The sequence below is a fragment of the Mytilus galloprovincialis genome, chromosome 6 (assembly GCF_965363235.1).
Source record: "Mytilus galloprovincialis chromosome 6, xbMytGall1.hap1.1, whole genome shotgun sequence".
Lineage (NCBI taxonomy): Eukaryota > Metazoa > Mollusca > Bivalvia > Mytilida > Mytilidae > Mytilus > Mytilus galloprovincialis.
The window spans coordinates 46,910,556-46,927,507 of NC_134843.1; the positions used below are offsets into that span (position 1 = coordinate 46,910,556).

The 16,952-nt window shown below is 33.6% G+C and overlaps 1 protein-coding gene across 4 annotated transcripts in view; it reads right to left on the minus strand.

Annotated features, from left to right (window-relative positions):
- LOC143079722 (ranBP-type and C3HC4-type zinc finger-containing protein 1-like) overlaps positions 1–16,952 on the minus strand; it is a 207,324-nt gene that overhangs the window by 145,121 nt on the left and 45,251 nt on the right. For all 4 annotated transcript variants that reach the window (XM_076255263.1, XM_076255261.1, XM_076255262.1 and 1 more), the window contains exon 4: positions 3,006–3,099. In XM_076255263.1, coding sequence (XP_076111378.1) covers positions 3,006–3,099 — 94 coding nt within the window. The remainder of the gene's footprint in view (positions 1–3,005; positions 3,100–16,952) is intronic.

The window sequence follows — 16,952 nt, forward strand, 5'->3', positions numbered from 1 at the left end:
ACAACTAGAGTGTATTCAGTCTAAGCCATATTTTATTGGCGCAAAAACAACAATCTTGAAGGACTTTTCCTAATGCATGTAGATGATTTTCTATGGGCAGGAAGTGAACATTTCAAAAAGCAGGTTATATGTCAACTAAGGGACAAATTTGATTGTGGGAAAGAACTAGACAGTAGTTTCAGATATATAGGTCTAAATATTCAACATGAAGGCAATGATATATACTTACAACAACATGATTATACAGATGAACTGAAGCAAGTAGATAGAGCTGACATTAAGAATGGTATATATCCAGAAATTGTTGGTCAGTTACACTGGATTGCCACACAGAGTAGACCTGATTTGTGCTTTGATGTTTTGGATCTTTCTACTTCTGTACAGCTAAGTGAAGCTAAGACTCAATCAAAGTTGAATAAAGTAATCAGAAAAGCTAAAAACAATTCATACAGAATTAAATATCCAAACTTAGAAAGTCTAAAGAACATTGAGTTAATACTCTATACCGATGCCTCATATGCCAATTTATCTGATCGTGTTTCAAGTGCCGGTGGATATGTGATATTTCTACGCGGACAAAATGGAAAAAGTTGCCCAATTTCTTGGTCTTCAAAGAAAATCAGACAAGTTGTTAAAAGTACTCTAGCTGTGGAAGCTTTATCACTTGTTGATGGACTAGATGCTTGCTATTTTGTAAGGAGAATTCTTCAAGAAATGATAAAATTAAATGCAGGAGAATCTATTCCAATCAAGTGTTTCACAGACAACGAATCTCTGTGTCAAAACATTCACTCAACAAAACTTATTTCTGAGAAACGGCTGTGTTTAGATTTAGCTAGCATCAAATAAAGTGTTAGTCTTGATGACTTCACAGTCACATGGATTAAAACCAGCAGCCAGATATCGGATTGTTTAACTAAAGCAGGAGCTGATTTCCATCCCTTGATTAAAGTTCTCAGTACTGGGACAGGACCGTGAAATTGAAATCGAACATTCAAATTGACAATGTTAAAAATTTAGACATTTGTTTTGTTTTCTTAAATATTTTAAATTCTCGCATGGAATAGACCATTAACATTTCAAGTTTTGCCAACAGACAATTAACTTTTAGTTTAAAGAAAGACGCGGGAATGTGTTATATCTGTATATTATGTAATGTTTACTCTTCTCTCCACAGGAGCTGGAGTTATAATATATTATCAACCAACCAAGTTTTACACCATCTTGGTTGGTTGACCGGGTCACCGGACACATTTTTAAACTAGATACCCCAATGATAATTGTGGCCAAGTTTGGTAAAATTTGGCCTAGTAGTTTCAGAGGAGAAGATTTTTGTAAAAGTTAACGCCGGACGACGGACGCCGGACGTCAAATGATAAGAAAATACCTCCTTATTTCAAAGACCTGTCTGTACCAATCATTTCTTATACCTATACGAAACCTATTGCAACTAAAATTTTCAATTACAAACACGTTTTGCAGGGTCTCGATATTGACGACTTCAAGTCTAAACTTCCTGATTGCACTTGTGCTAGTTCCCAATTCACATATAAGCCTGCTGGCGATGTTATTACCGGTGACCTCGACATTGTTAATAACACTTTTCTACGAAATGTGTTATCGAAAGGTCCGAGATATCGTGAGCCTAAATCCATCAATTGGAAATACAACTTTATAAAATTTTGATGGATTCAGTCGAGGATTATGCCAGGCAATGGGCTAAGCACGAGAAGGAAGATGTAGACACACTTTTCCCGAATGGATTAAGGCAGTAAGGTCGTTGATACAAATCAGAATTAAGAAACTGAGTGGGTCTATCAATGCCCATGCTACGCCAATCTTTAAATACCCAAATGATGAAAAACACCTCTCCTACCTTCTCGTGATCGTATAATTGTAGTTTACGTTGTGTTGTATGAATAGAGAAAAAGACGTCTATACAAATGGATGATTTAATGCTGGAATACAATGACGTTAAGACATAGCAACCATGACGTTACATATAGCGAGCGGTAACGCGTTCAGGTACATGTATGAATCCCGCGTATTGTGATTGTCTCTATTCATCCTCGACATACTCGGGGCCACGAATTTGTGCAATTAAATTCTCAATGAGCAATTTATCCAAATTAAGAAAATTATCTATCAATGAAAAGAAATGAAATATTTGAAACTTTAAAATCTATAAATCACATATAAAACTATCGTTGAATCAAGTTGCGATTGAAAAATGTTCTCAATTATAATTACAGTCTCTGATTGCAGTTTTGTAAACGAACACTCCTTGTAAGTATTTGCGATTCATTATTGTCATTTGAATTTATCTCTAGTGGGTAGAGTTTGACGATTGGTCTATTCGTAAGTTCAAATTTTGTACGCACTAAAGCTGATCTCACCAAACCATCTCCACCACGCACAAGGTCCTCGATGATACCAATGTTCCATACAGTTCTAGGCGAGTCATCATGAATCTGTACTATGTCCCCGGTCTTTATCCTCTGTAGATTATTTCCACTGGCTCTGTGGAATTCCCGTAGTGATGTTAGGTACTCCTTCTTTCATCTCGTCCAAAATTAAAGTGTTGTAGTAATTCTTGTTGTTTTTGTTACGTTTTAGCGCATGAGCGCAAGTTAGTGTTTTTCTATTGTCTTTGAATTCGCTGTGGTCATTTGAAGGATACGGAAGTGTCTTTAATCTTCTGCCATACAAAAGATGAGACGGCGTTAGTGGTTCTGGATCCTTTTCATCAGTAGAGATGTACGTTAACGGTCGGTCATTCAGTGTGCACTCGATTTCTGTTACAACTGTGTGTAGCATATCTAAGTCGATACAGGCTCTCAGATTCTTTCTTGAGAGAAGTTTTTGTGAGTCCAATTAGTTCCTTCCACCATCCTCCGTACCAAGGAGCCCTGCTGGGTATAAACTTCCACACTGTTCCAAATTCATAGACATATTCATAATTTATAAATGATAAAAATGCAGGCAAAATGAGTAGTACTACATACCTTAGCTTTAAGATCTCCTATTGTATCAGTATGTTTTACAGTGAGCAGCAAACTTCCTCCAGAGCTATCTTTATCTTCGACAAAAACTTTTAGCCTGAAATTTTAACATAATACTGTATACTTTATTTCTAAAACAAGAATGTGTCCATAGTATACTGATGCCCCACTCGCACTATCATTTTTTATGTTCCGTGGACCGTGACATTGGGGTAAAAACTCTAATTTGGCATTAATTTAAGAAAGATCATATCATAGCGAACATGTCTACTAAGTTTCAAGTTGATTGGACTTCAACTTCATCAAAAACTACATTGACAAAAAACTTTAACCTGAAGCAGGACGAACAGACTGATGAACGAATGAACGGACGGACTGATGAACGAATGAACGGACGGACAAACGAACAAAACAGACGCACGGACCAGAAAACATAATGCCCCTCTACTATCGTAGGTGGGGCATGAAAAAGTTAAAAGAACAGAGTTCCAATGTCCCCAGCATTGCATACTTTTAATCTATCCAAAGTAAAGGGCAATAACTAGAACTAGAACTAAGGACACTCACCTTGGTCTATGTGCATATCAAACAAAGGACAATCTCCAACAAAGTAGATGAGAATAGACTTGACGACAAAAATCTCTATTTTGTTGATCTTGTATTATTGATCTGTCTGTTTGGTTTCTCTCCATCTTTTTCAGTTTTTGCTCAAAGAATGACAGTTTTCTAACAATATCGGCAAAATTTGACTTTTAAATAGATCTTGACTTGCTAATTTTTGTGATTTAAAGTGTTTATTATTAAATCTATTATAATTTAAATCATATCAGGCATAAAAGGATAAAGCCTGCAAAGGGAGGACTTAAGCAGGAATCGTAACCTCATGGATCCAAAGAAAACCATAAAGGTTGGTACCTGGAATGTAAGAACAATGTACCAGGTATCAAAAACGGCGCAAGTCATTAAAGAGATGGACAGATACAACATAGCCATCATGGGAATAAGTGAGTGTAGATGGACAGGATCTGGGAAAACTGTCTCAAGCAACCACACCATCATCTTCTCTGGAAGAGCTGATGACCAACATAAAGAAGGAGTTGGGCTGATCATGAACAAAGAAAGTGCTAAAAGCTTAATAGAATGGGAGCCAATAAAAGAAAGACTCATAAAAGCTCGCTTCAATTCCACCTATGCAAAGACCACAATAATCCAATGTTACTCACCCACAAATGATGCAGAAGATGAAGTGAAAGATGCTTATTATGAAGCTTTACAAACACAGATAGTCAAAACACCTCAACATGATGTCCTTCTGATAATTGGTGATCAGAATGCCAAGGTTGGTAATGATAACAGCCAACATGAACGATCAATGGGCAGAGAAGGGCTTGGAATCATGAATGAAAATGGAGAAAGACTAGCTGACTTTTGCTCAACAAATGGGCTTGTTATTGGAGGTATCTTGTTCAAACACAAAGGCATACACAAAATAACATGGAACTCGCCAAACAACCGTGACAAAAATCAGATAGACCATGTTATAATAAACGGCAAATGGAGAAGATCACTTCTTGATACAAGATCATATAGGGGAGCTGATGTAAATAGTGACCATCATCTAATAATAGCAAAAGTACGACTCAAATTGAAGAAGGCAGAAAGTATGAAAAGAACATGTAGAAAGATCATAGACACAAAACAACTTTATGATGCAGAAGTTAAAAAGAAATTTTGCATTGAACTTAAGAACAGGTTTAAAGCATTAGAAGATCTCAGTCAGATGGAAGAAATTGATCTAGAAAATAAGTGGGAAAACATCAAACAAGTCTACCAAGAGACCGCTGAAAAAACAATTGGATTTCGTAGAAAGAACGATAAACAATGGCTAACACAAGACACCTGGACAATAATTGATGAGAGACGAAAGATTAAAGAAAAAGTCCTTAACACCAAGTCACTTAGACTAAAAGAACAGCTGCAGAAAGAATACAACCAAAAGGATAAAGAGGTGAAAAGATCAGCAAGAAAGGATAAAAGAAATTTCATCGAGACACGTGCCGAAGAAGCAGAAAAGGCAGCAAAAAAAGGTGATTTAAATACAGTATATAAAATAACCAAGGAACTTAGTGGAAAAGCCAGTCAAGTACCACCTGTTAAAAACAAAAATGGTAAATTGTTAACAACACATGATGAAAAGATCTAGACCAAACGATGGGTAGAACATTTCAAAAATGTCCTGAACAGGCCAGAACCAACAGTACCTTTTGAAGGCATGCAACAACAATGTGAACTTGATATAAATATCAACTCCCCATCTAAGGAAGAAATAACAAGAATGTGTCCTCAGTACACGAATGCCCCACTCGCACTATCATTTTCCATGTTCAGTGGACCGTGAAATTGGGGTAAAAACTCTAATTTGGCATTAAAATTAGAAAGATCATATCATAGGGGACATGTGTACTAAGTTTGAAGTCGATTGGACTTAAACTTCATCAAAAACTACCTTGACCAAAAACTTTAACCTGAAGCGGGACAGACGGACGGACGGACGCACAGACCAGAAAACATAATGCCCCTCTACTATCGTAGGTGGGGCATAAAAATAGCCATTAAATCCATGAAGACCGGAAAAGCTGCAGGCATAGATGGGATTCAAGCTGAACTTTTAAAGGCCGACATAGTAACTGCAACAGATATTTCGTACAGTCTATTCAATACTATCAGGGAGAAAAACATCATCCCAAAAGACTGGGCAAAAGGTCTTATAGTGAAGCTTCCCAAAAAAGGTGATCTAGGAAATTGTGACAATTGGAGGGGCATCACCCTACTATCAATTCCTAGTAAGGTTTTCTGTCGCATACTCCTCAATAGGATAGATAAAGAACTAGATAGAATCCTAAGACAAGAACAAGCAGGTTTTAGAAAAGGCAAAGGATGCATAGATCAAATCTTTGCACTGAAAAACATTGTAGAACAGTCAATAGAATGGAAAACACCACTCTTTATCAACTTTATTGACTTCAAGAAGGCCTTCGACAGCGTCCATAGAGATACACTCTGGAAAATTTTAAGATCATACGGAGTACCAGACAAGATAGTGACCCTCATTAAATGCTTATACACAAAATTTGAATGTTCTGTCTTATTAGACAACAATCGATTGGGTAATGAGAAAAACCACAAGTGACGAGAAAAGAGGAATAACATGGTCTATGTTCACAACACTGGAAGACCTAGATTTTGCAGATGATATTGCCTTATTATCATCTCGGCATGATCATATGCAAGAAAAGACCAACAGACTCAGCCATTTCGCAAGCCAAACTGGACTCCAACTCAACACACAGAAAACAGAGGAAATGAGATTAAACACCTCATCTCAAAGAAAACTAGAGGTTGATGGAAATGAAATTCAAAAAGTTGATAAATTTATTTATTTGGGCACAGTCATCAGCACTAAAGATTCTACACAAAAGGACATCAAAAAAAAGATTGGCAAAAGCAAGAACATCATTTCAAAAACTAAGGAACATCTGGAGATCAAAGCAATACAGCCGAAAAACAAAAATCAAATTATACAATAGCAACGTAAAACCTGTTCTTTTGTATGGAAGTGAATGTTGGAGAGTTACGAAAGCAGATATGAGGGCACTTTCTTCATTTCATCACAGCTGCCTCCGACAAATTTGCAGAATATTTTGGCCTAATACCATCTCGAACACCAACCTACTAAAAATGACAGAGTCGTCATGTATAATCGACGAGATAACACAGAAGCGCTTCCGGTGGCTTGGACATGTTTTGAGAAAGGAAAACTCAAGCATAACAAAAACAGCCCTTAGATGGACACCACAGGGAAAAAGACCAAGAGGACGTCCCAAAACAACATGGCGGAGGACAATAGAGAATGAATTAAAAGACCTAAAGATGACATGGGGAGAGGCAGAAACAATGGCAAAGAACAGAACAGAGTGGCGAGGACTTGTGTTGACCTTATGCTCAGATCGGAGCGAAGAGGATAAGTAAGTAAGTAATAAAAGGATAAAAATATTTCTCTCTAAATATTAAATAAAATTGAGAATGGAAATGGGGAATGTGTCAAAGAGACAACAACCTGACCATAGAAAAAAAAAACAGCAGAAGGTCACCAACAGGTCTTCACATGTGGATCACTATCCCTATGTCGAGCTTTCTGCAACAAAAGTTAAGGCGTGACAAAAAATCTTAACTTTTTTTTCAAGTAGTCACTGAACCATGAAAATGATGTCAATGACATTGGACATTGCACAATATGTCTATATTAAAATCACTTAAATTAATGAATTGCATTGATCAAAGAAAATATGTACCATGTATAATCATTACATCGGATGTGACCTTGAGAAGTGTTATGTTGCAGCAGAAATTTCTTGCGTTTTTTACCATTAGCCAAACGTATTTCGTAAAAAAACGCAGATTTCATAGATTGAAAATAAAGTTCCTTATCCCTTCACAATGTTATAAAGAAATTTCTTCAATGGAAATATTTATTTAAAAATACATAGAAAAAAGATATATGAAAATGTTATGTTGTAAGAAATGAATACAGAAAATTTGTGTTAATGCATGCAGAAGAATATCTAGAAATATGATCTGCTATATATATATATTAAACTGTTATATAATATAAATATCAATATAAGATATAGAGAATAATTCATGGCAAAATCAATATCAGGAGGGATGATATTGGTCGAGGGTAATACAGCATGTGATATGGATTTTGCCATGTTTTATACGCTTTATCATATATTTAAATAGGAGAGTATATAGGAACTGCTTACTGATCCAAAGCACCTGGGTTACCTTCAGATTTATTTTTGCCTTGTTTAAACAGCTTATCATATATAGAAACTGCTTAATTATTCATCCGAGCACCTGGGTTTACTTACAATTTACGTCCTGTGGTCCATAGAAATATTTTGTTTATTGTGTGTTTTTTGTTGTTTATTTGTGTTTTGTTTTCATTAAGTTTTTTTGTCCTACTGTAGTATTGTTGTACTATATAAAACACATTCTGAATAAAACTTACAAATCCAACAAGAATGTGTCCAAAGTACACGGATGCCCCACTCCCACTATCATTTTCCATAATCAATGGACCGTGAAATTGGATAAAAAATATAATAAGGCATTAAAATTAGAAAGATAATATCATAGGGAACATGTGTACTAAGTTTCAAGTTGATTGGACTTCAACTTCATCAAAAACTACCTTGACCAAAAACTTTAACCTGAAACATGCACTTTCATTTTCTATGTTCAGTGGACCGTGAAATTGGGGTCAAAAGTATAATTTGGCTTTAAAATTAAAAAGATCATATCATAAGGAACATGTGTACTAAGTTTCTAGTTGATGTAACTTTAACTTCATCAAAAACTACCTTGACCAAAAACTTTAACCTGAATTTCGCACTATCATTTTCTATGTTCAGTGGACCATGAAATTGGGGTCAAAACTATAATTTGGCATTAAAATTAGAAAGATCATATCATGGGGAACATGTGTACTAAGTTTGAAGTTGATTGGACTTCAACTTCATCAAAAACTACCTTGACCAAAAACTTTAACCTGAAACATGCACTTTCATTTTCTATGTTCAGTGGACCATGAAATTGGGGTCAAAATGTTAATTTGGCTTTAAAATTAGAAAGATCATATCATAAGGAACATGTGTACTAAGTTTCAAGTTGATTGGACTTCAACTTCATCAAAAACTACCTTGACCAAAAACTTTAACCTGAAGCAGGACAGACGGACGAACAAACGGACGAACAGACGAACGAACGAACGAACAGACGCACAGACCAGAAAACATAATGCCCCTCTACTATCGTAGGTGGGGTATAAAAATAGTAACAATAAATCAACAATAAATAACAAATATACTGTCATTAACAAATGTAAGACTGGTAAGTAAAATGTGCACTTTTGAAATATCAAAATTCAAAGTGTACCCCTCTTGAACCCCATACATAGTTTTTTATGATTTCATTTCGTGTGCCAGAAAATATGAGACCTCGACATCTGTGATGTCACATGCCAAACAATGGCATTATTCAAACAAGAGGCTCTCAAGAATCGCTCATCTGTAATTTTTTGCTTAAATCTGTCATCAATGACTATATATATATTTTCAATATATATTAATGTTTGGCTTATAAATTCCATTTGAATGTTCTTTGTATCTGTCATATTTTCTTCAAAAGCAAAAAAAAGGCATTTTGCCCCTATGTTCTTTTTTAGCCATAGTTGCTTTGTTTCTTGACATATAAGTAAAATTAAAATACAAAATTGATACTAGATACTCTGAAACTCATCCAGTCCAAGTTTGGCTGAAATTGATTCTGCAGCTTCAAAGATAAGGAGTCTGTTGGATAATACTTTACACTGCTTTAAAATTGTTTTAATTGTCCATTAACCAGAAAACCCTAGTTTTCCCCTTTTTTGCCCCAAATTCCTAAATGGTTTGAGCCCCAAAAGTCAATCCTAACATTCCCTTTGTGGTATGGAAACTTGTTGTATAGAGATTCATACACTTAAACACAATTTATTGTCTGGAAACTACAAAAATACTTAATTGTGCCTCTTTTTTTACCCCCAATTCCTAAATTCCAAAAATCCTGACCTTCCTTTGTGGTTATGTTCCAGACCATATGAGTATTTGGACCATAGGCGTATTGTCATGACCATATAGGTATATACTCATATGGTCCGACCATACGTGTATGGTCCGACCGTATGCGTATGGTCAGGGTAATTAACACTCTGTTACAGTTTACTTTTAATACATCTAAACTCTTCATATGGTATGACTGTACATTAAAAAGACGCTATCATATAGGTAATTTTATTATTAACATAATAAAAAGATTAGCTAAATAAAAATTAGAAGTTTCACATAGTTAACTTTACTTACTTGTCAAAACTATAATAAACACATTTTATAACGATGGTCATTACCAATTTGTTATTACGAGTGAATGGTAATATGTCGACTTTAAAAAATAATTTGCAAAATCACTATAGAAAGTAACATAGTTTATTTAAGTTGTCTTGTGAATATGGTGTATTGCAGTCATTTTACGATATTTCAGATCCAGAGCTTCTTAAAAACACAGAAGACATATCAGAATGGCCCAAGACCTCGGTATCACTGTACGCAGCTACAAACTAGAGGCTCTAAAGAGCCTGTGTCGCTCACCTTGTTCTATGTGAATATTAAACAAAGCCAAAGGACACACTGTCAGATGGATTCAAGACAAAATTGTGGTTTGGTGATCAGGGATGGGCACGATTACAAACAAATGTAATCGATTAATAATCGATTACATGAAGGATTTTTGTGCAATCGATTAATAATCGATTACTCAAATTTTATTATGTAATCGATTACAATCGATTATTTTATCCAAAGTAATTACATTACTTTTCGATTACTGTCAATTACATGCTTCAACATTTCAACAAAAAAATAACATGAGTAACACACAATTATATTGCTCAACATTTGTATAGTGGAAATTAAGAACTTTACCAAATTCATCATTTAAATCATTGTTTCTAAATTATAAGTAAATAGCTGTTTTTTAGATCAAATCTCTTAATGAAGATTAGAAATATTTAAAAAATCTTGAAATTTTGACTTTCAACATTAATGAAAGATGTCATCGCATTGCACCAATCACTTATTCATAACTAATTGTTTTTCAAAAATTTTGCTTTCTTACTGACTTACTTGAGCTTTTTGTTTTTACTCTTTAAAAAAAATATTTTAGCATAGTTAATTTATAATGTTTAAGGAAATATAAAAAAAGTACAATAATTAATTAGTTCATCTGATTTTTAAGATCAAAATTTATTTTTATAATGACATGCATGATTTAAACTATTTGTTTGGATAACCACCCTAATTACAGATTATTTAACTGCTACTGGAGTACAATTTATAACCTGGGGCTAAATATTGTAAATTTCCTTCTTAATTAGACATAAGATAATTGAAATAAAAACAAAGTCAATGAAAGTATGTTTCTTACTGATTAGAAGACTTTGATCAGCTCATTAGTAAAGGCAAAAATGTTGTTAAGATTTGTTAACTTCTCCAATCAAATTATATACAAAATATATTTATAGTGTCAAATGGATACATGTATCTATTTCTAAAAAGAATTGCAATGCATTGCCATTGGCGCATTGTTAAAAGGATTTTGTGTTCTTTTTTAATTTTATTTATATACATGTATATTATAACATTTAAGAAATCAACTGTTTATGTATTCTAAGCTTTAATTTCAACTCTGATTGAAAATGATGTTTTCAGGAAATTTAATACAAAGAAGCTTACTACTTTTAAAAATGTAGTACAGAACTTCACGAAAGACAGACACATTTCTTAATTAACAAATGATAAAGATCTATTTTATTATTTCAAATGTATTTTCTGATTTTAATATTAAAGCTCTTGAATTATTGACAAGAACATACATTCATTTGTTTCAAAAGCTAGATATAAAGTAAATTTAGGTAGGGGATCTGGTTGCTCATAATGCAGCTAGAGACAATAGATAGAAATAAGGCAGTTGCTTAACTCTCTCAATTACTTAATTAAGTATTGTTGATGCATTATATTTTATCTTTACTACAAAGTGATAACATACATATTTTCCTCTGAAATAGGTTATTTTTCATCAAACTATTTTACTAAAGTAATCGAAATGTAATTGAAAAGTAATCGATGATTACATCCAAATTTTTGCTGTAATCGATTAAATTACGATTACATGTAATCGAACATGTCTTTGATTACAGATTACTGTCGATTACTTGAAAAAATGTAATCAATTACAATCGATTACGATTACAGGTTACGATTACCCCATCCCTGTTGGTGATAGTGATTTGCTTGTAGATCTTACTTTGCTGAACATTCTTGCTGCTTACAATCATCTCTATCTATAATGAACTTGGCCCAGTAGTTACAGTGGAAAATGTTAGTAAAATTTTACAAATTTTGTGAAAATTGTTAAAAAATGACTATATAAAGGGCAATAACTCCTTAGGGGGTCAATTGACCATTTTGGTCATGTTGGCTTCTTTTCAGGTCTTACTTTGCTGTACATTATTGTTGTTTACAGTTTATCTCTATCTATAATAATATTCAAGATAATAACCAAAAACAGCAAAATATCCTTAAAATTACCAATTCAGGGGCAGCAACCCAACAAAGGGTTGTCCGATTGGTCTGTAAATTTCAGGGCAGATAGATCTTGACCTGATTAACAATTTTACACATGTCAGATTTGCTCTAAATGCTTTGGTTTTTGAGTTATAACCCAAAAACTGCATTTTACCCCTTTGTTCTATTTTAGCCGTGGCGGCCATTTTGGTTGGAAGACCGAGTCACCGGACATATTTTTTTAACTAGATACCCCAAAGATGATTGTGGCCAAGTTTGGATTAATTTGGCCCAGTAGTTTCAGAGGAGAAGATTTTTGTAAAAGATTACTAAGATTTACGAAACATGGTTAAAAATTGACTATAAAGGGCAATAACTCCTAAAGGGGTCAACTGTATTTGTAAATCTTACTTTGCTGAACATTATTGCAGTTTACAGTTGATCTCTATCTATAATAATGTTCAAGATAATAACCAAAAACAGCAAAATTTCCTTAAAATTACCAATTCAGGGGCAGCAACCCAACAACAGGTTGTCCGATTCATCTGAAAATTTCAGGGCAGATAGATGTTGACCTGATGAAGAATTTTACCGCATGTCAGATTTGCTCTAAATGCTTTGGTTTTTGAGTTATAACCCAAAAACTGCATTTTACCCCTATGTTCTATTTTTAGCCATGGCAGCCATCTTGGTTGATTGGCCGGGTCACGCCACACATTTTTTAAACTAGATACCCCAAAGATGATTGTGAACAAGTTTGGATTAATTTGGCCCAGTAGTTTTAGAGGAGAAGATTTTTGTAAAAGATTTCTAAGATTTACGAAAAACGGTTAAAAATTTCCTATAAAGGGCAATAACTTCTAAAGGGGTCAACTGACCATTTTGGTCATGCTGACTTATTTGTAAATCTAACTTTGCTGAACATAATGGCTGTTTACAGTTTATCTCTATCTATAATAATATTCAAGATAATAACCAAAAACAGCAAAATTTCCTTAAAAATACCAATTCAGGGGTTGGCCGGGTCACATTACACATTTTTAAAACTAGATACCTCAATGATGATTGTGGCCAAGTTTGGTTTAATTTGGCCCAGTAGTTTCAGAGGAGAAGATTTTTGTAAAAGTTAAAGACGACGGACGACGACGACGATGGACGACGGACGACGGAAGCCGGACGCCGGACGCCAAGTGATGGGAAAAGCTCGGGCCAGGTGAGCTAAAAATAATACATTAATTGTCATGTAACCATCAGTTTTTTTTAGAAAAAGTTTTTATATTATTGAAACTTTTTATAATGTAATTTAAAAAAAAAAATACTTACATGTCCAATACTCATATGGTCCGGCCCGTTAATAACCAAATGAGAATTATGCTCAAATGGTCCAACCATCATATGAGTGTACGCATATGGTCATGACCATACGTGTAGGGTCCAAATACTCATATGGTCCAGATTAGTTTTATTCTATTTACTTAAACTGAAGTTATTGTCCGGAAAACCAACTGTTTTTGGACGATATGATACCAATATACGACCGCCAATTTTTTTTTGCGTTCATATAAAAATGTCTTACCAGGCAATAGCCTCCAAGACAAAAGCGGCTAATTGTAAGAACATTACAGATGTAAGCCATCTAAAATCAGAAATTAAAAATGAAATAAATGATTTCCATAAAGATTTATATAAAAGTAAAGAATAAGAAAATTGACAAAAGTAGCTAACTTTTTCTGGATAAAAACTTTAAAAAACCTTCACTTGAAGCAAATTTTTACTTATTGTTTAATGATTTTTCTATTAGGAATATTTTAACTAAACTTTGTGTAAGTGAAATGCGAAGGTCATGAAATAAAAATTTGTTGTTGCATTAACCTACATTCATTGAGAACAAAGACTGTGTAAAACCTGCAAAGTCATCGAAGGTGAATTTCATTTTATTTTTAATTGCAAAGTAAACGAAAATATCAGACAAAATTTATATAATGATATACATTTCTACATTTATATGATGAACATTTTATTCATTTCCCTGATGATAAAAAATTATTTTGTTTATCAAACCCACTTCATTTTGACATGTTAGAATTATTGGCTTCTTTATTAAAAGATCATTAGAACTGAGGACAGAGGTCTTCTTGTAACATGGATATTGTAATATTATAAATTTATCACTTTTTTGTGACTATTTGATTAATTTTCGTATCCTATTTTTTTTTACTTTGTTGTTTATTGATTGTTAAAACTTGTATTGCCACAAACATTGTAAATGTTTTAAATGACAATTAATAAATTATAAATTAATCTAACAAATTCTTCAAAACTACAGACATGAAATGTTTACTGGAAACAAAAGTGCACACACTGAAATGTCTTGCCTTCTTTACTAACCATTGATATTATGTTGAAAGTCCTAAATAAAAAGCTTTATTACAACTATCACATAAGGCCACACCAATTTGATACCTTGTTCAACGGACCCGCCCGCACCTATTTTTTTCAAAACAGAATTTTTTATTTTTTTTTTATATTCCCGCTTCCCGCATCCGGAAATGTAATCATGTCCATTTCCCGTACCGTTTTTTTTTTTGTAAATATAATAAAAAGATACCACCCATTGTTTTTAAAATCACAGTCTAACCTGTATATATATAACGATTTAAAACATAAAAGCACCCCACCACACTTTGTAAATATCTGTGAGAATATTTTTTTCAGCATGAAACCTATTTATCCAAAGCGGGAGTGCTCCGATATAAATTTATAACAGCGGAAATACCTGTAAAGAACAATAAATTGGTTACTTTCCCCCTTACTTATATTCCCTATCAAAAAATGTTCGTTGTTAGAATAAAGTACAAAGAACTTCTGAAGGATTTGCCTTCAACTGCAATTATATTGTATGCTGGCGAAACAAAACTGTCCATAGCCGCTGCATGTTTATGCACATGTCTTCTGATTGATTGAGGGGCCTGTCGTTCAGCAGTTATCGTTTGTTGATGTTGTTCATTGGTATTTTCCCGTTTGGATATACATGATATATAAATTAGATCGTTGGTTTTCCTGTTCGAATTGTGTACGCTAATAATTTTGGGGTCCTTTATAGCCTGCTGTCTTTGGTCTGTATCAAAGCCCTGTGTAAAAAGCCGTACTTTGACTTGTGTTTGTTATTATCAGGTTGAGAACAATCCTCCCTCAGACAAGGGGTCATTTTACTGATGTAGAAAAGAAAATAGAAATACCAAGGATTTGTATAGTTCTTCTAATTTTGTAAAATTTTGTACTCAAAAAGAGGAGAGTTACATCATATTTAAAACAACTTTTTTCTAAAAGAGGGGTCCACTTATATTGAATAATATTAAACTGTTTAAGTAAATGTGTTAACATGGTTAAAGTCCAGGAATATTACAAAATTCTTGGACATGTTTTGATCATTTAATACCAGATAAATATATAGTTCTTTGAGAATATATGAGCCCTTTTGTACAAGCAAATATATTATAACTTATATTAATCCCTCATAAAACATGTAAAAGGGATATTTATAACATTAAGGGGTTGTCCCCAAACTGATTATGACTTGGATGGAGAATTGTCTCATTGTCAGTCACACATACATTGTACACCAGATTTAATTATTTCTTGGTGAACAGGGAAAAAAAACTTCAGAAATTAAAGAAATGTCAAAGTACAAGAGATAAATCAATCTTTAATATTGTCAAAACCTACTATTTTATGTTTACAAAAAAAAATTATAATCTCGCCTTTACTTTTCAAGCTTTGCCTCAAAAATTTGCAATTTTAAATATTTTTTTATTAAAATTTTCAAATTGCTCGCTCGCCCCAAATTTTGGAGTTCAAAAATCTGTTGAACAAGAAATCAAATTGGTGTGGCCTAAACTTTAATAACATGATCCAGCAATGAGTTAAAGGTCATAATAAACCAAATGAGAAATACATGTAATCTTACAACCATTCAATACACTAAATATAGTTGACATATTGCTTATAGTTTCTAAGAAACAGACTTAACCAAGAAAACAAAACACTGACTAACTAACCATGAAAATGAGGTCAAGGTCAGATGAGCCAGGCCAAGCAGACATATACAGCTGACATCCCTCTATACACTAATTATAGTTGACCTATTGCTTCTAGTTTAAAAAAATTGACTAAACACAAAAACTTAACACTGAGCAATGAACCGTGAAAATGAAGTCATGGTCAAATAAAACTTGTGAGACTGACATGTACATGATGTACATGTATCATAAAATATTTCCATTCACCAAATATAGTAGACATATTGCATATACATGTAGTATAAGAAATAAAATATGGAATGTGTCCATAGGGACACAGATGATTCCCACGCTTGCAAATAACGTTATAAAAGTATGCCCCCTCTACTACAACATGGGCATAAATAAGACCAAAACACAAAAAAACTTAACATTGACCACTGAACCATGAAAATGAGATCAAGGTCAGATGACACCTGCCAGTTGGACATGTACACCTTACAATCGTTCTATACACTAAATATACCAGACCTATTGCTTATAGTATCTGAGATATGGACTTGCCCACCAAAACTTAACCTTGTTCACTGATCCATGAAATGAGGTCAAGGTCAAGTGAAAACTGTCTGACAAGCATGAGGACCTTGCAAGGTATGCACATACCAAATATAGATATCCTATTACTTATAATAAGAGAGAAATTAACATTA